Source organism: Apodemus sylvaticus, chromosome 12 (genome assembly GCF_947179515.1).
Source record: "Apodemus sylvaticus chromosome 12, mApoSyl1.1, whole genome shotgun sequence".
NCBI classification, from domain to species: Eukaryota; Metazoa; Chordata; class Mammalia; order Rodentia; family Muridae; genus Apodemus; species Apodemus sylvaticus.
In genome coordinates, this window is record NC_067483.1 from 83,156,480 (window position 1) to 83,178,304 (window position 21,825).

Here is a 21,825-nt window from a genome sequence, read left to right on the forward strand (position 1 = left end):
CATTGCAGAAAAACACAGCCAGTCAAAAAGCAGACTTGTGGAGCTCAGTCCCAGTGGATATATCCATAAAACATTATAACACCTAAACTCAGGGAAGATTGAGGAAGAGGGGCTGAAAAAGTTGTCAGAGCTAGAGGATCAGGGAGTTTGCTGTGAGGCGCATCTCTTAGTAATGGCAGAAGCTGCACCCATGGTCTCACCCACCTGACTACCTACGCATGACCTGAACCGGAACAATAATAGACATGCCAAAGTGAACAGGGTAAAAGATCATGTCTTAGTAAGGGTTTCTGTTCCTACATAAACATGACCAAGAAGCAAGTTGGGGAGGAAAGGATTTATTCAGCTTACACTTCCATTTTGCTGTTTGTCACCAAAGAAGTCAGGAACTCAAGCAGGTCAGGAAGCAGGAGCTGATGCAGAGGCCATGGAGGGATGTTACTTACCGGCTTGCTTCCCCTAGTTTGCTCAGCTTTCTTTCTCATAGAACCCAGAACTACCAGCCCAGGGATGGCACCACCCACAAGGGGCCCTCCCCCCTTGATCACTAATTGAGAAAATGCCCCACAGCTGGATCTCATGGAGGCATTTCCTCAAGGAAGGTTCCTTTCTCTGTGATAACTCCAGTCTGTGTCAAGTTGACACACAAAGCTAGCCAGTGCAGACTACAAGGCCTCAATCCTACACAAAGAACTACAAACATCTAGAGAATGCTGAGAGTGGGAGAAATAGTCTTTTCTAGGGAAGAACATACCAACTGGTTCTCCACTCTCAAATGGCAAATGGTCAGCTCCCAAATCATACAAATAAATAACATTATTCAGACTGAGCAGAATATATATATATATATATATATATATATATGCATGTAACAACAATTAATGAAAAAAAGAAACCCTGAATTTGAAGAAAGCAAAGAGAGGTATATGGGAGAGTTGGAGGGAAGAACTGAAGGGAGAAATAATATAATTTTATTATAATCTCAAAAAGAAAAGAAAAATACCTTTCTTAGCCCAAGCATATGTGAAATGAATTTTCCTCTGCCTTAGTGTGGTGTTTCACAGTTTGCCTTTATGGCTTTAACTTTTCTAGGATTTTTTTTTTCTAAGTGAGACCATGAGCTCCCTAATTTGAAAGGAATCCTGGAGTTCCTGTCTATGATCAGAAAGGTCAAGCACCAGTTGATAGAGGCATTAGACAGTAACTCAGCAGACAGGAGAGGCCAAGGCCAGAACCTTAAGAATACCAGCCTTCAAGGGATAGTAAGGTAGCGGATGGGAATGGCCCTTTGCTAAGAGCAAGAGGAAGGAAGGCAACATGGGAAGCTTCGTGGGAAGGTGGAGGAGTGTACTAACCTTTGGGCTCAGACTTCTGCTCGGCTCTACTGTGATGACTATGAGTCTGGGCTGTGGAGTCAGGCTGGGTGTAAATCCCTTTAAAGCTTCAATCTCATCTTGAGTGGACTTAGTGATACTACTTGCTTATAGAGTCTAAGTATAAGAAAACTTTGTGTTTCATATGGTAGTATTTAGAATTAAGACAATGAATAGATGCCTAGAACTAATAAGTTCTCAATAAATGTTAGTTTTGGAGATCAATGAAATGACTCAGTGATTAAAGGTACTCTGAGCCAAGCCTGATCTCCTGAGTTCAATCACAAAACCCACATGGTGGAAGGAAAGAACTGACTCCCACAAGTTGTCTCCTCACTTACATCCATGTGCACTGTGATGCATGTGCCCCCTCCATATAGACACTCAAAAAATTAAATAAATAAAGTGTATTTAAAAATAAATGTCAGTCTAATCCATTTACAATGTATAAGCAAAATCACGTTTGTTGTGATTCTGTTGTGATAAAACTCCTGAGGCGCCTGTATTGCTAAGTATAAACAGCTCTACTCTTGGTGGTGGGGTGTAGCACTGCAGTGCGCTTTGAGGTTTCAGATGCCCAAGCCAGGCCCAGTGTCACTCTCTCTTCTTGCTTCCTTCTGGTCCAGATGTAGACCCCTCAACTCCTCAAGCACCGTGTTTGCCTGCATGCTGCCATGCTTCCTGGCCATGATAACAATATATTCTAAACCTCTAAACTGTAAATGAGCCCCAATTAAATGTTTTCCTTTATAAGAGTTGCCCCAGTAAAGGTGTCCCTTTACAGCAATAGAAGTGTCCCTTTACAGCAATAGAAATCCTAACTAATCCTAACTAAGACATGTTTCTTCTTCTTCTTCTTCTTCTTCTTCTTCTTCTTCTTCTTCTTCTTCTTCTTCTTCTTCTTCTTCTTCTTCTTCTTCTTCTTCTTCTAATTCTTCTTCTAATTCTTCTTCTTCTAATTCTCCTTCTCCTCCTCCTCTTTCTTTTCCTCCTCTTCCTCCTCCTCTTCTTCCTCCTCATTCTTTCCTCCTTCTCCTCCTCCTTCTTCCTCTTCTGTTGATGATGATGATTATTATACTAGGGCAAGGTAATTTCCAAGAATCTAAAAGCTCATATTTTCAAGCACACTCTACATTTAATATTTGAATTTATATTCCACTTTTAGCATTTCAAAATAATTTCTTGAAATTATCTTATGTTTCAAATACTATTTTTAAAAATTGTTACCAAATATTACTGGATAGTCTATAGAAAGCTACAGCTTCAAATAGAACAAAGCTTTTTAATAGAACAAGGCAACCATGACTGCAATATTGTGAACCTTCAACTAAAGGTATGAAGAAAAGAAAGGAAGGCATTCATGGGCGATGTCTGCAGACCCATGTGTGTACCAAAGCATGTTTCCTAGCACTTAGTGACAATTCCAAGAACACATGAACATCTGACTCTCTCATCGTCTCATTACACTGGCCATTAAAGGAGACTCTGCCAGAGTCAACATCATATACAGGAACAAATGCTAGAGCTTGGTACTTCCTATTGAAGAAAATCCCATCATGATTTCTTGATCCCTGAAGCCTCTTCTTGAGTAGATAACTGTCTTTGCTTATCTTTTCTTGTTAGAAATGGGTACATGGGTACAATTCCAAGCCTAGACAACAAGCCAGAAGGAAGTAGAGGGGGCTCCAGAGATGCATCAAGTGATCTGGTAGATGACACACTGAGCATACCTTACTAACCATCATTCATTAACATGACAGATTTCCTGAAGCAATCAGTTTAAATGGAGGGAAGGTTTCTTTCAGCTTACACTTGCAGAAGCCTTAATCCTTCGTGATTGGGCCCTGTTATTATGGGCTATAGAGAGGCAGACCATCATAGCCAGAAAACATGGCAGAAGTGTCCTATCTACCTTAGGCATCTAGCAAATAGAGAGGCAGGAAGGAGCCATGTTCCCAGGGTCCTTTCTAAAGGCCTCCCTTTGTTGACCTCATTTCCACTCCCAAAGCTTTCACTAGTTCTCAATAGCAGTGCAAACAGAGTTCAAGAGGAACAATCCATACCCCAACTATAACAACGTCTAAGAATCAATCTGCAATAGAGTCTGCCCCATCAGGAAAGGTCTGCAATTAGATAAAAATATTAGCCTAGCATCCTAATGAAAAACCAACCCTTTGACTAAGCAGTACTCACATAGCTGGACAAAGGATTCTAAACATGAAGAACACATTCATCTTAACTACCTTTCCTTGCTCTCACACAAAAGAGGTCAAAACTCTATGGATATCATTTTAGAATTCTTTATAAGCAAAGTTTTGTAGTCAATTCCAAGGGAAAATGTTTTTGTGAAACTTCTGGGAATGACTTTACTGTTTGTAGATAAGGGCACTGATGCCATTAACCTCAGTGTTAACCATAGTATGAAATCCTCAACTTCCGCTTAGAAATACTATAAATTATGGGCTTTTGAGCTCTCATGAAGGCAATCAAATGTCGAACAGCATGACCAATAAGCAGCTAGTACTTTCCGGCATGATTGACTTACCGAATTGCCACAGATGTGGAGGCTCTAGTGGTAGAAAACACAAACACCCCTCCCTGGGACAATACTCTTGTTGATGAGTGATTCAGACATGTGCCTCTAAACTGCATGTGCTGCTGCTGACTACAAACGTCCAAGTGCTGTTCTGCTCAGCACAGCTGCCTGTGTAAGTGGTGCTAGGATCTGTGATGAGCTTGGTAAAACCGAAGCTCTTCAGGAAACAAACAAACCCCATGCAAAACAAACAGATGCCTACCAAGCCTGTGTACTTACAAAACAACAACAACAACAAAAATAAGTAAGTAAAAATTAAGTTTCTAGGCATTACTTGCTGAACATCACATGTTTTAAAAAGTCAATATTGTTTTCATTTATCATTTCAAGAATTAGGTGCCTCATTTGGAATGTCCTGAACATAAAAACCCTGGTCTTCCACCTCTGATAACTCAGAAGCACTGTGTACATTTTTTTTTATGTTATATTCGAGTATCTTTATGTAACTGTTAATGATGAGGAGCTCTGAACCATCAGATTGGGTTAGGAACATCAGATTGTGTTCTTAACCCTCACAAATTCAAAATCTAATAACAGAAATAAGACAAGTCTAGACAGCACTAATACAAGGCAGAGCCTGAGTCAACGGATGAAGACGATAACGTAAGATATAACTGAAGCATTGCCTATCTTGAGAGCTCCATATCACGTGGCCTCGTGTGGCCTTTCTGCTCATTCTGAAGGAACCACACATACTCTATGAAGACTCAGTTAGCATCCACACAAGCAGTAGGCCTGCTCTGGGGTTGGATGAGGGAAGACTGTTTTCTCCACACTGCACACAGGCAAAACCCTGGTCAAGAGGCTGTCTGTCATGTTCTAGTATGATCAATGAGCAACTGCTACTTTTTACTATGCACAATCTTTTGGACTGTCATAGTTAATAAAGACTCTATTAGCAGAAATTGCAAATTCTCAGTAACTGTAAACACTCCTTCCCCCAGGGTAATACTCTTGTTGACTGGTGACTCAGCCTAGAGCCTTGCCTCATTACAGAATACACTGCTGGGGACTTAAGCAAAAGTCCTCTGCTGTACTCTTCCTCACGTGATACATAGGCCATAAACTTTCTTCCAGAGAGGGCCTCACTTCCCCTGGTAGTAGTAACAGCTACTTCAGGAATACTACAGTCATTGTGAACCTGAGGGGCAAATCTCAGAACATGCCTAGTAATACTTCTTGGCTATTGCTGGTGAAAAGCAATGAGGGTGAAACAATACTGCATTATTGGAATCATTACTTCGAAGCATGTAACTGAACACCTCCCCCCAAGGCTTCCTCGTTGCTATAACAATGTGAGCTTGCTCTCTACCCTCACTGAAGTAACCTTGCCGTTCTAAAGCTAGAATGGAGCAGGACAAAATCTTGAAAGATCATCATTTTATACATGAGGAAACAGGCCCCTGCAAAGAAAATAATTTACCACACACAATCCATGCAGCTAGTCAGCTGGTAGGGCTAAGAATGATTCAACTATCTTTGCCCTTAGCCTGGTTTTCTCCTTTCTGGACCACTGTGACGCTGTATACCAGGGTGCTCTCCCACACTGTCCTCTATGATCTGAGCCAGCTCACTTCATCAAAAGTGATGCTCTGGGACTGAGTAACGACAGCCGGGATGAGTTTTCTAGAAGAAAGAAAAGCCTGTCTTTGATGAGTAGCTTTGTTTAAATCCTCACTTAGGAAAAGGGAGAGAGAGAAAAAAAAGAAGGAGAATAAGTTAAATGGAAAATAACACAGGGAATCAACTCCTTATGAGCCATAATTTATGATATAAATGGTAAAAGTAGTACACTATATTTGATATAATTTGATTATTCATATTTGAATAATGAATACTTTATATATTTTATGCTTGCCTTGTGGATATGTTAGATTATAAACACTTCAAATCAAGACTCATACTTCTCATGTCTGTATGGAAGCTCCTCCCACTGCCTACCCCAAACCAGGGACTTAAAACAGTCAGAGTTTGTTCAGCTAGGCGTGTATAAGCTCATTTATTCTCACAAAACAACTGCAGTGTATGTTAACTGCACTAGTAGAGCAAGAGCCACGGAGGGCTAATAAATGATACATTAGCTTTCACATTAAAACTTACTTAACAAGCACAAATCATGTACATGTTGTTTGGCAAGCCTCACCACAAGGGACTGAGGCAAAGTTCATCATATAAACAACAAACAGCCGCAGTCACAGGGTTAGTGCCGCGGAAGGTTGAGGCCCAGAGAGCACAGAAATAAAACCTCTTATCCATCAGGCATCAGGAAGGGAGACTAGAGGGAGCCCTAGAGAGGAAATGCCACACTTCAGTTCAGAAGCACATGATTTGTTTTTCCTAAAAAGTAGACTTTGGGTCACGTGGCTCATTAGGCAAAGGCACTTGCCTCCAAACTTGCCAAACCTGAGTTCAACCCCTGAGATACACATAATAGAAGAGGACCAGTTCTCACAAGTTTTCCTTTAACCTCAACACATGAACCATAGCACACAGGTGTTTTCCACCCCACCTACATGCATGTGCACACAAAATAAGTAAAAATATTATCATTTTAAGTAGATTTTGGGAAAGAAGAATATCTAGAATTTATGTACCCTCAAGATCCATCAAATTTTCATATGGATAGAAATTTCTCAATAAAGACTGATTCTTGCTCTTACCACTTAAATTTAAGAATTTCCTGCTTATCTACCTTCTAATACTGTGTTGCTGTATTAATAAGATTGAGCCATCATAACAAAATACCATGGGTTATGTAGCTTAAACAACAAAATTCTATTATCTTATAGTTCTAGAGGCGTTCAGTCCAAGATCAAAATACCAACATGGTCACCTCCTAATAAGGGCCATCTCCGCGTTGTTTATATACATGGCCACCTTATGTGGTGGGGAGATGAGGCGCAAGCTGCCTGCTTCTTATGAGGACCTCATCTTTATGGCCTTACTTAAAGCTAGCCTCCCCCAAAATGCCTCTACATTGATGGTTATGGCTTCACCATGGACTCTGAGAAGGCTCATTTTGGTCCATAGCAAAAAAACATCTAAGTCTTGGTTTTTCAGTCTTCTTCTCATGCTACTCCAAGATCTAAGGGGCTAGATAAAAACAGTTGAGCTTCACAAAAGGATTAGATGACAAAACAGCAAAGGTTCCTTTTGAGTCCAATATGTGTTCACCTGACCACCATCTATGGGCACTTAACACTTAACTTCCAAGCTGTGACTTCTCAAAGCAACCAAGTAATAGCTCACTAACTACCTAAGGAAACCTTACTGTGTATTACCTGGTAGGCTACCAATCTAAGCCCAAAAGAGTGCTGTCTCAAAGAGGAGCCTAGTAGATTGTTCATTATAAACAAATACTAGCTAATGATTATGTAGCAGGTACACTGACATGACCCTCAGTTCTTTTGTAAAATATGGAGGTATTCTGGTATGTTCTTAAAGAATTGGATTGGGAGAGAATGAAAAGGGTAGAGAAAAATATTACAATTCTTTTTCTTGGGGCCCCCAAAACAGTTGGAATTACTGGAGCATCTGTATCTATTACATGTGGCTAACCTATGAATATCTAGCTACCAAGTCACCCAGTTATTCCCCATATCTAGCTAGTTCTTTCAACATGAGTATGTCTGCTTAAAGAAAAACTATCTAGAATTTATAGGCAAGTCAGTCCTGTGGGTGGCCAAATGCATACTAGCAGATAAAGTAAAATAGATACATTGAATTTCAGGATTTATATATAACTGTCCCTTGATTATGAAAGCCTGAGTAGAACAAGGTAGAGAGGAGAAGGTGGTACCCAAAGGTTCTCCTCTGACTTTCTCAAGCACCCTGAGGCGGTTGTGTACCTACACTGTGAAAACCCCCAAGCACACACTTATGGGTCACACACACGTGTACGTGCATGCAGAAACTGGCTAGTTTTGCTCCACATGCAAGGCTTCTCTTCCTGGGCACCTACCTGGATTCCTTGCAGTTGTGTAGTCAAGTATTAATTTCAGGGAATGAAGCACCAGAGTTCAGATTTTACATGACTAAGAAGAAATACTTCATTGCCTATGTCATATTATTTTGGAATTTATTTGTTCTAAGTGGCCTCTATTATGTGTACAAATGCATAGCTATAACTTATTTATGTTTTAAAAAGAGTAAATTGTCTAATGATTTTTAAAATATAGATTTTTTTTTGAGATATTGGATTTTCTATTTCACAAATAACTCATTAAATATCATCCTGGAAGCTGAATCATAAAATTATTATGGAATTTCAAGATGATATTCTTGAAGTTGTGTGATCTAACATCTTTATATTGTAAGAACTCCTAAGGATTTAATGATTTAAAGTATTAAATCATTCAGTTTGGTGATTTAGATATGATGTGTTCAGTATAATATGAGAGCGGGATGAAGGAGTTGGGGATGGCCTCGGGGAGGAGTGCTTGCAGCAGAAGCACAGGGACCTGAGTTCCCTTGTCAGCATCTGTGTTTTATTTTAGCTGCATTAAAGTTGTTTATACTTTAAATCACAGCGTCCACATGCTGGTCAGAACACAAAGCTACTGGCCTTGTGTTGTGGTAGAAGCATTTTGGAAAGCAACTTGGCAGTGCATTTTAAAGTCATAAACATGATTTAACATAATGTTTCTACTTCTGGAAACTTACTTTAGCAACTAATGTAAGAAACAAATGTGAACACAGAGATGAACTGTGTTGTTGTTGTTGTTGTTTTACAGCATTCCTGAATAAAGTAAAAGGGAAACTACAGAACCAGAGAATTACCCATCATGGATGATGGTTAAGAGATTATGAACTATCAAGGGAAAGTTATTTAACTATAAAAATTTAAAAAAAGCATGGTTCTCCATCATTGATAGCAACATGGACAAACTTGCAGATGTCATGCTAATGAAACAAGGCAAACATGGAAAGACAAATACTATATTTTCATGGGAAATTACAGAGTTGATCATAAAGAGGGTATAGGACAGTAGCTGTCAGAGCCTGAGGAGGGCGCGGGGGAGGAGGATGAGATCGGGTGGCTGATGGCTGGAGGCACACAGTTGGGCACAGGGAGGGAGGATGAGATCGGGTGGCTGATGGCTGGAGGCACACAGTTGGGCACAGGGGATGCCTTCCCACAATCTGCAGCCCGTAAGCCTAAGTGTAGCTGAGGGCTGTTAACTGACTATTTCAACATTAGATGGGATTTTTAAATGAAAGCAGTTAATTGACTATTTCATAGCAGACAGGATTTTAAAATGTGCCCAACAAAGAGCGACACGTATCTGTGATAAAAGATAACATTCTGATTTAATCATCATCTCCTGTGTGTGAGTGTTGAACTGTTATCACACACACACACACACACAGGAGAGAGAGAGAGAAAGAGAGAGAGAGAAGTTTCTCAGGCTCCCAACTAGCTAAAAGGATGAGCTCCAGGTTCAGAGAGATTCTGTCTCAAAAATAAGACACCTGAATTTGACTTCTGACATACACAGGTAGTTGTATACACACACACACACACACATTCACACACATACACACACTCACATACACACACATTCACACACATACACACACTCACATACTCACACACACACACATTCACACACATACACACACACTCACACACACACACACACTCACTCATAAATAAACTGCAAACACTGTTAACAATGACTTCCTATAGGGAATAGAACTAGAAACTGGGGCAAGTTTCTAGTTTCTAGTTTGAGAGCAAACTGGAAGAAGACCTTTTGGTTTTTTGTTTTGGGTTTTTTTTTTTTTTTTTTTTTTTTTTTACAATCTCAGCCTTCTATCTTGATTCATTATTTTTCTATGTGCTCAGATGATTTTAACAATTAAAAGACAAAAAACTAGGCTATCATAGTAATGGTGTGTAAATGGCTTGTGCTTGTGGCTCCTTAGGAAGAAGGAAAATGAAAAAATCAAAGGCAGATGACTTGCCCTGCTGAAGAGTGTGAGCAGTTTGCCTCTTCCCTTGGTTTCTTTTATTATTTTAATGTTTGCATAATTTAAGGTTGTAAAAACAAAAGACCAGCTGCCTGAAATATGTTTTGGAAGTAACTAAAGTATAAATAATGTATTTGTGCATGACAGAGTGGAGAAGTATTGAATCAAGAAAAAGCATTCATGAACTATTGATGAGAGTTCACATTTGTATGTGAACATAGATGATCAAGGACAGAACCACAAGAAGGCTAACGTCACAAACCACTCACAGAAGGAAGCCTCTGGGGACATGCGGGTTGTGGTTTGCTAGGAAAATAGATTTAACTGGATGGGAGATGCTTTTTGTGGTGGCGAATTTTAATTGTCACCTTGCCACAGCCTAGAATCACCAGGAAGGAAGATCTCGAGGAGGGGTTGGCCCATGAGCACATCTGTAAGGATTGCCTTGGTTGCAGTGGTTGGTGTGGGAAAGCCCAGCCTGAGAGTGGGCCACAGCATGGGCCTCCTTCCTGTGGTGGAGGAGCAGGCAAAGCTAGACAAGCAGTAAGCGCTCGTTCGTCTCTTTCTGCTCTTGGCTGGGGGTGTGTCAGGACTAGCTGTTTTAAATTCCTTCTGCCTTTATGGCCCTGCCCTGATGGATTCAAACCTGAAATTGTCAATTAAGATGAACCCGTGCTCCCCTAAGTTGCTTTGGTCAAGGTGTTTCATTACAGCCACAGAAATAAAGCAAGGACACTTTCTGACCTTGGAGAATACAAAGCCTCTGTCACTGTCGTCCTTTTAGGAGATGATAAAGTCCTCCGGTTGTGGCACCCCAATATCAGCACTAAGCCAGTGGGGAAGCTGGTGGGGCACATGTTCAGCATCACAGAGATCGTAAGCAACGAGAAGGAGCAACACGTCATCAGCCTTTCCTCTGCAAAGGTAACAAGAAAAAAATAATGGAACCAAAATGAGCCTCTTTGTTCTTAAGGTCACCCACATGGAGGCCTAGCATAAGCATGCATATACACACGTGTGCATACACAGACGTATAGACAAATACATGTATACACACATGCATGCATACCTGGACACATACATACATACATACGTGCACACATGTATGTATGCGTGAATGCATACTTGCATATATAAATACATACATACATTTATACATACATACATACATACATTGGCACATGCATGCATATGTAATTTTTCTCTGGAGGAACTGATTGATGTCAGCATAGAGAAGAACAGCCACTGTACTGTTTCTGTTGACAACAGTATAAGAGAGGAGATATTTAAAGACAGGTATAACCTTCATATTGAAAAGAACAGATAATATTCTCCTCTGTAGTAAAATACCAGAGGCTCCTTTTCTAGATAAGTTCATCATCATTAAGGATAGAAAAAAAAAGGGCTTCTAAGTTTTGCTTTGTTATGAAACTGACTTAAATGTCCTGTTTAAAGTAATCTACATATTAGTGATGTTTGAGTGTTTAAATAGCCATTTGCCAGATTTGTAGTTAGCAAGAATAGTCTATACACAAAAATAGTCTAGAGGAACTGAGCTGGAACTGACCTATAGGCCTCCTCCTTGAAAACTGACTCTCATAGTATCTGAAGGTGTGCAGGCTACCAGGGGAGAAAAGTAATCAGTAGCTCTACTAAGCTGAAAAGGCCTCCGGACACAGCAATCATGAGCCTGGCAAGATACAGTCGGTGATTCAATAGCGACACATCTTGGAGGTAATCAACAGTGGGAACTGGACTTAAGGCACGTTGAGTAAGAGGGATTCATGCCTGCTTCTGTAAACCTAGCTTGCTAAGTGTGACTGGTGAGGTCATGGGATTTAGAGGGGGAACTTAGTGCTATCATTTCTGTGAAAGATATAATTATGAGATGACAATCAGCTATAAAAACATATGATAAAGCTACAATAAATAAAAGAACAGTCAAATATACTGTTATATATGATCATACTTCTATATCCTGAGATCTGACCCTCCCTCACCCTCCCAGCTTTGTGTCCTCTCTCCCTCCCTCCCCCCTCTCTTCCCCCCTCTCTCCTACTCCCTCTCCCTCTCCCTTCCTCTCTATCTCTCCCCATCCCTCCCCCCTCTCTCTTCCCTTCCCTCTCCCCCTCCCTCCCTCCCTCTCTCTTCCTTTCCTTTTGTAATAATATACCATGGGCTACACCCTTAAAACACCCTTAAAAACTCTTTCCCCCTCTACAAATCAACTGTCAGATTCTCAGATAGGAGCAGGGACTTTGAGCCCATCCCGTGCGTATTTGGCATTTAAATGATGTGTGTGTGTGTGTGTGTGTGTGTGTGTGTGTGTGAATGTGTGTGCTGATGTTTTCACCTCATTGCTTTCCTTGCCAGTCATCACACAAAGGACAACATGTGATGATGAAGTTAGCAAGTCCAGTTTGTTTTGTTTAGTAACAACTCAATAAGCAATTTTGCATTGAATTCCCTATAAAGACCATGCCAAGCACCTGCCATCCACTTGTAGTACTGTTGTACACAATCCATTTGTACTTCAGTCATACATACCCCATTCTCAAATGTATCATCTGTCTGTGATAATGTCTCTCAAAGGGTTTCACCACCTCACACATTTCCAGGCTCCTTACAATGTAAAATCATGTAATTCATTGAGTCAACCCAATTTGATTCAATGATTAACCTCTTGTGGCCACTGGGTAACGTTTAGAAAGGCAGGTCAAATCCCAGACTCCCTTGATACATGATAGACTAATCTGTTCCTAAATTGCTCACTCCATCTAAATGACACTGGCTCTGAAGATGGCTCTAATGATGAGGTTTGCAGTGTCCTGATGCTCATATAAATTCCATTTAAAGAGTACTTATGGTGCAACACGATGACACATCTTCCTGTTATCTGTCTGTGCTCTGCTGTGATATTAATAGCACTTCCTTTGGTCATTGTATTTGAGAAGCCCCTCTCCTGGTTCTCCAGTCCCTGCGTGTGCATGAATTCCGAGTGCCTTGTTAGTGTTATGCCATTTTTTTTTTTTGGATTGGGATGTTGTACTCTTTTCTATGAATCTGAGATCAATTCCTAGCACTCAGATATTTCATTCTGCTCACTCTATAACGAACACTCATCAAGGGGAAAAAGGAGTTATTAATGCCTTTGGCTAATAGCAACTAATGTGAAGCTTGCCAGAAGAAAAGCCAGCAGCCACTGCTGGACCTGAATACACATCCTTTGGAGTACACAATGCTTAATTTTCCAAACTCCCTTTATCATTACTTATTAGTTGTTTCTTACAGAGGGCTGCAGGCAATGCCTTTCTCTTGTGCTTTTCTATGACGTTTTGTAGCTAGTGACTTTAGTCACCCCACCTCTTTATTCTCAAAGTTTAATCACTTTCATAATTCAGTGGTTTTTCCAATGCTAAAATTATCCCTTTTTAAAATTATTGCATTCCCAACTTGTTTGGAAAAATCAGCATTTTTACTCTTACTGCTACCAGACCATGAGTATTCTTTTGTAATTTATGTTCACTTGTACATATGGAAAATTTAATTATGACTTGTAAATACTCCACTCTGTCACCCCAAGATTTGTTTAGTGAAAGTGAGAATTTTCTATGCTTGTCCCTTAAACCAATTTAGAGTCTTCCTGAAATGGTTTGGTTTTCTTTTCTTCCTAAGCATCTCCGGGGCTGACGGACTCCTCCTGGTAGGCTGTCCCAAGCTTTGGCATCAGCACTTTCCCTAGAGCACAGCCACCCTCTGCTTGCAGCTGTTGACAGAACACAACAGGCAGCCACAACCTCATCTGTATTGGAGTCCTCACAGGCATTGGCATCTCACCATCACGGCATCTTCTTGCATCTCTCTCACTGCATTTCCTTCTTATTCATTCCCCTTTTCTGTCCCATATCTGCAAACAGCCTTCGTCCTGTTACTTTCTTTGATACTGACTTCCCTTAGCATTTCTTCATCCTCCCTCATGATACCCTTTCTAGTCTTATGAACTACATACACATATAAACACACACTCTCAATTTAAAGTCTAGTTTCATTACAAGAGAAAATACAGAGTAGTTTTTTTCTCTTTTTTTCAATCTGCCTTATTTCACGTAGTCTGATTTCCAGTTGCAGCAATTTCCTTGTGACTATCATAACCTCATTTTTCTTGATGGTTGTATGACATTCTATTCTCTCTCTGTCTCTCTGTCTCTCTGTCTCTCTCTCTCTCTCTCTCTCTCTCTCTCTCTCTGTGTGTGTGTGTGTGTGTGTGTGTGTGTGTGTGTAGCATACTTTCTTTATCCGTTCATCTCTTAACAGACATCTAAATTAGGTCTGTGGTCTTGGTATTGGGAGTAGTGAGGGAAAATCAGTGACTGGAGACTTACTTCTAAGCAATGGTTTCTAGTCAGTTATTCCATGTTAATATGGGAACCAAGAACCAAGCTAAACCAGAGCATCTGTGTCCTCACAATATAAATTGCTTCTCACTGTGAGTTTATGAGAACATAATTCACTTTAAAGATTTAAAGGTGAGCATAACAATGTGTATGAACTCTTCTGATTCCCCAGGTCTTCCGAGTGTGGGATATACAGACTCTGTCAGTACTGCAAGTCTTTCACGATAGCCAAGGCGGGCCAGGAGACATGCAGATTTACTCTATGGTATATGATGCCAACCATGGCATGCTCATTACAGGTATGTGCACTGACAAATTAATTCCATGTCTTTTACATTTTAAATTTTTGTTTATTTATTATAATTTATTTACATTTCAAGAGTTATCCCTGGTTTCCCCACCTCCCAGAAACCCCCTGTCTTAGTCAGGGTTTCTATTCCTGCAAAAACATCATGACCAAGAAACAAGTTGGGGAGGAAAGGGTTTATTCAGCTTACACTTCCACACTGCTGTTCATCACCAAAGGATGTCAGGACTGGAACTCACGCAGGTCAGAAAGCAGAAGCTGATGCAGAGGCCATGGAGGGATGTTCCTTACTGGCTTGCATCCCCTGACTTGCTCAGCTTTCTTTCTTTTTTTTTTTTAATTTTTTATTTTCTAAATTCTTTGTTTACATTCCAAACTCTTTCCCCTTTCCCAGTTCCCCCCAACCCATATGTCCCATAATCCTTCTATACACTCATTTTCCAATCACCTCCCTCCTTTTTCTCTGTCCTGGTACTCCCCTACAATGCTGGAACAGGCCTTTCCAGGATCAGGGACCTCTCCTTACTTCTTCATGGGAGCCATTTGATATGCTGCTTGTGTCTTGGGTATTCATAGCTTCTGGGCTAATTAATATCCACTTATCAGAGATTGCATTCCATGTATATTTTTTGTGATTGGGTTACCTCACTTAGGATGATATTTTCCAGTTCCAACCATTTGCCTACAAATTTCATGAATTCATTGTTTTTAATTGCTGAGTAGTATTCCATTGTATAAATATACTATATTTTCTGTATCCATTCCTCCATTGAGGGACATCTGGGTTCTTTCCAGCTTCTAGCTATTATAAATAAGGCTGCTATGAACATAGTGGAGCATGTGTCTTTATTGCATGCCAGGGAATCCTCTGGGTATATATGCCCAGGAGTGGTATAGCAGGGTCCTCCGGTAGTGTCACATTCAGTTTTCTGAGGAACCACCAGACTGATTTCCAGAGTGGTTGTATCATCTTGCAATCCCACCAGCAGTGGCATAGTGGTCCTCTTTCTTCACATCCTCGCCAACACCTGCTGTCTCCTGAGTTTTTAACCTTAGCCATTCTGACTGGTGTGAGGTAAATCTCAAGGTTGTTTTGATTTGCATTTCCCTAATGACTAATGATGTTGAGCATTTCTTAAGGTGCTTCTCAGCCATCTGAATTTCTTCAGGTGAAAATTCTTTGTGTAGATCTGCACCCCATTTTTTAATAGGGTTATTTGGTTCCCTGGGGTCTAACTTCTTGAGTTCTTTGTATATATTGGATATTAGCCCTCTATCGGATGTAGGGTTGGTGAAGATCTTTTCCCAGTTTGTTGGTTGCTGTTTTGTCCTTTTGATAGTGTCCTTTGCCTTACAGAAACTTTGTAATTTTATGAGGTCCCATTTGTCAATTCTTGATCTTAAAGCATAAGCTATTGGTGTTCTGTTCAGGAACTTTTCCCCTGTGCCCATGTCCTCAAGGGTTTTCCCTAGTTTCTTTTCTATTAGTTTCAGTGTGTCTGGTTTTATGTGGAGGTCCTTGATCCACTTGGAGTTGAGCTTAGTATAAGGAGATAAGAATGGATCAATTCGCAATCTTCTGCATGCTGACCTCCAGTTGAACCAGCACCATTTGTTGAAAAGGCTATCTTTTTTCCCACTGGATGTTTTCCACTCCTTTGTCGAAGATCAAGTGACCATAGGTGTGTGGATTCATTTCTGGGTCTTCAATTCTATTCCATTGGTCCACTTGTCTGTTACTGTGCCAATACCATGCAATTTTTAACACTATTTCTCTGTAGTATTGCTTGAAGTCTGGGATATTGATTCCCCCAGAAGCTCTTTTACTGTTGAGAATAGTTTTAGCTATTCTGGATTTTTTGTCATTCCAGATGAATTTGAGAATTGCTTTTTCTAACTCTGTGAAGAACTGAGTTGGGATTTTGATGGGGATTGCGTTTGATCTGTATATTGCTTTTAGCAAGATGGCCATTTTAACTATATTAATCCTGCCAATCCAAGAGCATGGCAGATTTTTCCATTTTCTGAGGTCTTGCTTTTTTATAAAACTCAAGACTACCAGCCCAGGGATGGCACCACCCACAGTGGGCCCTCCCTCCTTGATCACTAATTGAAAAAAATGCCTTACAGCTGGATCTCATGGAGGCAGTTCCTCAGCTGAAGCTCCTTTCACTGTGGTAACTCCAACCTGTGTCAAGTTGACACACAAAACCAGCCAGTAATCTACTATCCCATCCCCCTCTCCCTGCTTCTATGAAGGTGTTCCTCCATCTACCAACCTGTTTCCCCACCCTTGATTCCCCTACACTGTGTACTCCTTGTTTGGTGGCTTAGTTCCTGGGAACTCTGTGTGGGGCGGGGGGTTCTGGTTGGTCAATATTGTTGTTCTTCATATAGGGTTGCAAACCCCTACAACTCCTTCAGTCCTTTCTCTAACTCCTACATTGGGGACCCCATAGTCAGTGCAATTGTTGGCTTCGAGCATCCGACTCTGGCAGGACTTCTCAGGAGACAGCTAGTTAAGGCTCCTTTCAACAAGCCTTTCTTAGCATCCACAATAGTGTAGGAGTTTGGTGACCTGAATTTCCAGGTGGGACAGTCTCTGGATGGCCTTTCCTTCACTCTCTGCTCTGCATTTTGTTTCCATATTTGCTCCCATGAGTCTTTTGTTATTCTTTCTAAGAAGGACTGAATCAACCACACTTTGATCTTCCTTCTTGAACTTCATGTGGTCTGTGAATTGTATCTTGGGTATTCGGAGTTTTGGGACTAATATCCACTTATTAGTGGGTGAATACCATGTGTGTTCTTTTGTGATTGGGTTACCTCACTCAGGATGATATTTTCTAGGTCCATTCATTTGCCCAAGAATTTCATGAACGTATCATTTTTAATAGATGAATAGAACTCCATTGTGTAAATGTACCACATTTTCTATATCCATTCCTCTGTTGAAATCTTTTACATTTTTAAAAAAGATCACTTTTGAACTCTTACTATGAAAACACACACAAAGAGAAATGACTAATCATGCTTAGTGACAATATAAATGTTTCAATTTCTTATTGTCCTATGTGAATTGATGCATCTCAGCTTTATGAAAATACCAAATTAGTTCTATAAGATGAGGACCTAGAAGTACATGGTCCGGGTGAAGCAGAAAGGGGCAAGGGAGCTGGTGCTCTGCCTAGGACTCTGGTTTGACTCTTGGGTGCAGTGAATTGGTACTTGCATAGGATGGTGGTCCTCGCATGGACTAACATGAACTTGTTTTCTGAAGCAAGACGGTTCTGGTAAGGAATTGGTCACTCTGTATGTTGGATAAAAACTTCCTCAACTGCCTTTTTTTCCAGATAAAGAGCAGTAGGGGGTTAGGGGGTGGGCAGAATCCAGGAAAGTGAGTCCTGAATACAATGCATTGATTGCCAAATTGTTTTGTGCTTTGTTTTGTTTGTGTTTAGTTTTTTTCAACAGATACACTAAAAAGACAAAGAACCTTGTTAGCCATTTTGGTTGGCTATTGCTCACATGCACAGCCTTCAGCTTTTAGAAGGAAGATCGCTATATTAATAGCAGCTCTACCCTCTGGAGCACTCAGCCAAAATTGCTTTCCCCAACCATATTGCCACTGACCACCTGCTCTGTGTTCCTGGGGGATTAATTAAGGCAGGGAAATGATTGGCACTTTCTCTGTTGGGGAACATAATTATTTTTAATTTTGTGTTGTTTATTTTTCCTGGTTTGGAAGCAAACCATCACTTCATGCTCAATAGATAATTTCCCAGGCTCTAAAACAGAACTTAGTTCCAGTTCTGAATGCTTCTCCTTTATTTGACCTCTTCTGAAATGAACAGATTCATGGCTAGACTCAGATGTCACCTCTGAACACGGATGCTTGCCCGCCTGATTACTGGGTTCAGCATTTCCATCCTGATTATCATCAGAGTAATGAAGGGTTCAAATCCCAAGACAGAAAAGAAGATGGAGAATGGAAAAGCCAGGAATGCTTTTCACTTCTGAGACTTTGGTGGTGTTCTTATTTACAAAAGCACCGAGCTCTGGGTATTGCCTGATCATTAGAAGGACAGCCATAAGCTTCCCATCAGGATTACATCAAGTGTATTAATTTGTAGTACATAGAGTCAAGTGACATCATGTAGAGTACCTTTCTGAACCATGGGGACAACAGCACTGTGCTTGCTCAGTGGTTGGTAGAACACATTGTTGCTGTCGGTGTTGTGGTGAATTGCTGGCTGCTGCTGCTGCTGCTGCTGCTGCTGCTGCTGCTGCTGCTGGTGGTGGTGGTGGTGGTAGATAGTGGTGACAGCTATTTGATGCCTTCTTATTCTTTTCCTTCACCTGCAGAGTTGACCTTGGAGGCAGGAATTGTTAACTGAAGTTTTATAAATGGCAAAACCAAACCTCAAACAGTTCAACTGACTGGTAGAATGTTAGAACAGAGCTGAGGTTCAATCTCAGAGCTTCTGACTCTCTAATCTGCATCTGTCCTTTCTGCCTACGTTATTTCTGTTATTGTAGTACAACTAGCCAAAAAAACAAGTGTCAGTTCTCCACATGCCAGCCCAGTTATGTTAACTGTCAGTATTGTGGAAAAGGACTCATGGAAAAGTTCCCAATGTGCCTTTGCAAGCCTGATAGCTATCTATCACCTTTCTAGACAGTGGTACTTGAATTGAGTAACATTATTTGAAGAACCATCTTGGTCATTTACATAGGAATAGTCTTATATTATAAAACCCAAACACCTTAAGAAACCAGTAACTTCTGCTAAGACTTCGAGAGTTTCTTGGGAATGATTTGAGAAAGTCACCACAGCACCCACAGTGGCAATTTGATGTCCACATCAATAAAGTAGGAAGAGGTTTCCTATTCTTAGAAAATTTGCTTTTATTTTAAACTACAGAATGTGTAGGGCTGTGGCAGTTCATGCTTTTAATCTCAACGTTCAGGAGGCAGAGGGAGGATCTCTGAATTCGAGGCTAGCCTGGTGTACAAGAGTGAGTTCTAAGGCAGCCAGGACTATACAGAGAAACCCTGTCTCAAAAACAAACAAACAAACAAACAAACAAACAAGTACAGAAAGCTCGCTTTGAAATCATTATCAATATTTCCATACATTATACTAAACTAAAGCACACAGCTATACGATTTTGAGACTTAAGTCATACCCATTCCCTTTAAAGTGTTTGGATACTCTTCCCCATCCCGGCCATGCTAACTACATGTATTATTATGGTGATTTGGAAATTAATTTTACTATTGATGTTGCAATCACTGGCCTGCAATCATTCTCATTCATTATATTTAATCAGACCATGCTCTCAGCATGTGTTATCATTTGCTGGCTTGAAGAACGCTCTGACTCCATTTCAACAAGCAGAGAGAGCCACAATTCAGTAGAAGGCTGTGGACTGCATCACTGATGTGCACACACTGGAGAGGCACAGTAGGGAAGCGGAAAGCGGACTATGAAATTAGGAAACAGGAGGTCAAAATGACCTGTGTTTGAAAGATAATGAAATCCCCTGGCTGAGTCACATTTGCTGTGTTTGTCAGAGATGTTTTAGAGTAGGCAACAATATTCTCACCTCATTAAATGCTAAAGCAGTGGCCTTTTATACTCTAATCTCACTGACCAGATGGTTGGGTCAAATCCTCTGTGAAATTCCAGACTTCTGATACTGACAATTAAGGATGCAATACTTTTGTAAAAAAAAAAAATTTCATTTTTTTTACTTCATTTTTAAGATGTGATGTCACTGTGCAACTCAGTTGTCCTGAGACCCAAGGTCCTGTTTCAGTCTCCAGAGGGTGGGATTATAGAGACGCACCATCAGACACACCCATCTTTGTGACAGCTCTCCTTTCACTCTTCCTCTTCAGGATCTGGTGTAATAGACATGTATCCTTTGACCAGGATGATACAGGATACAAAGCAGGTTCCTCACACTCATGAACGAGAAGTCAATGTCACACTTTACAACAAGTACTTCCACCAAGTGCTCACTATCTGCTCAGAGTCCGTAATCAAGGTGAGTTGTGATGGCTTCCTAGGCAGAAAAAGGCTGAGCAGGTGAAATGCTAGCTTTGTGTGTGTGTAGGGGGGAAGGGGGTCAAGACAGGATTTTTCAGTGTAGCCCTTGATGCCCTGGAACTTGGTTGGTAGAACAGACTGACCTCAAGCTCAAAGATCCACCTGCCTCTGCCTCCTGAGTGCACCAGCACCACCTGGCTGAATTGTTATCTTCTTATAGGTAAAATCACAAGTTTTATATGTAGTGGTCCATAAACTGATATAATAGATTGAAGCTCTCTTTAAGCTTTCGTTGAATACATGATGAAGTGTTTTAAGACAGTTCAGACCACGTGGTTGATTAAACACTGCCAGATAACACATTAGAAATTTTTAAAATATTGCAATATATCTATGTTGTGTGGGAAGGAGTGTGTACCTACAACTTGCAGGAGCTGAGTCTCACCTTCTACCATGCTGGTTTCATGGATAGAACTCAGGTCAACTGGTTTGTTGGCAGGTGTCTCCACCCTCTGAGTCAAATAGAAATTTCAAAGGAAATATAGTAAGGAGAAAGAACCAGCTTGTGTTTTAATTTCAATAGAAGGTGGGTGCCAAGGAGAAAGGGAAAGGCATGTAATAGCTCTTACCCGTGCAGTGTATGTGCCAAGACCATTGAGTCTATGATATCATTTAAAATCTCATGAAAGGTCTGGGCAGATAGACACAGTCTTCAGTTCTAAGGATGAGAAAGATGGGATTCAGAGATAAGTGACTGCCACAGCTGCTATTGTTCACATGAAGGTGGGATATGCAGCTGCCTCTGTCTGCTGTGTATACTCATGCTTTGAGCTCTGTCGCTCTAGCCCTGTCTATTGCTGTGTTGCATGACATATTAGTCATTATGACCACTAAAACCACCTAGCAGTAATACCTGGAGGTGTGTGTATAAGGTTCCCATTCTGTTATCTCATGAATGCACTAAAAGGAGGTCTATGGATCTGAAGCCAGCCGTCCTCTGGGAACCCATCAAATTCCTTCTCATATTTTAACCTTCTTTGGCCAGCTACTGGAGATTTTCTCAAGTCTGAATCCCCAGAGCTCAGTTAATTATTATAGAATATTTTTTTGCAACAGCTGCTGCTACA

At 40.7% G+C, this 21,825-nt stretch overlaps 1 protein-coding gene across 1 annotated transcript in view; it reads left to right on the forward strand.

The window, feature by feature from the left end:
- Positions 1-21,825, forward strand: part of Wdr64 (WD repeat domain 64) — a 111,150-nt gene that overhangs the window by 40,886 nt on the left and 48,439 nt on the right. Inside the window, exons 10-12 of the mRNA XM_052200715.1 lie at positions 10,727-10,866; positions 14,509-14,635; positions 20,548-20,696. Coding sequence (XP_052056675.1) covers positions 10,727-10,866; positions 14,509-14,635; positions 20,548-20,696 — 416 coding nt within the window. The remainder of the gene's footprint in view (positions 1-10,726; positions 10,867-14,508; positions 14,636-20,547; positions 20,697-21,825) is intronic.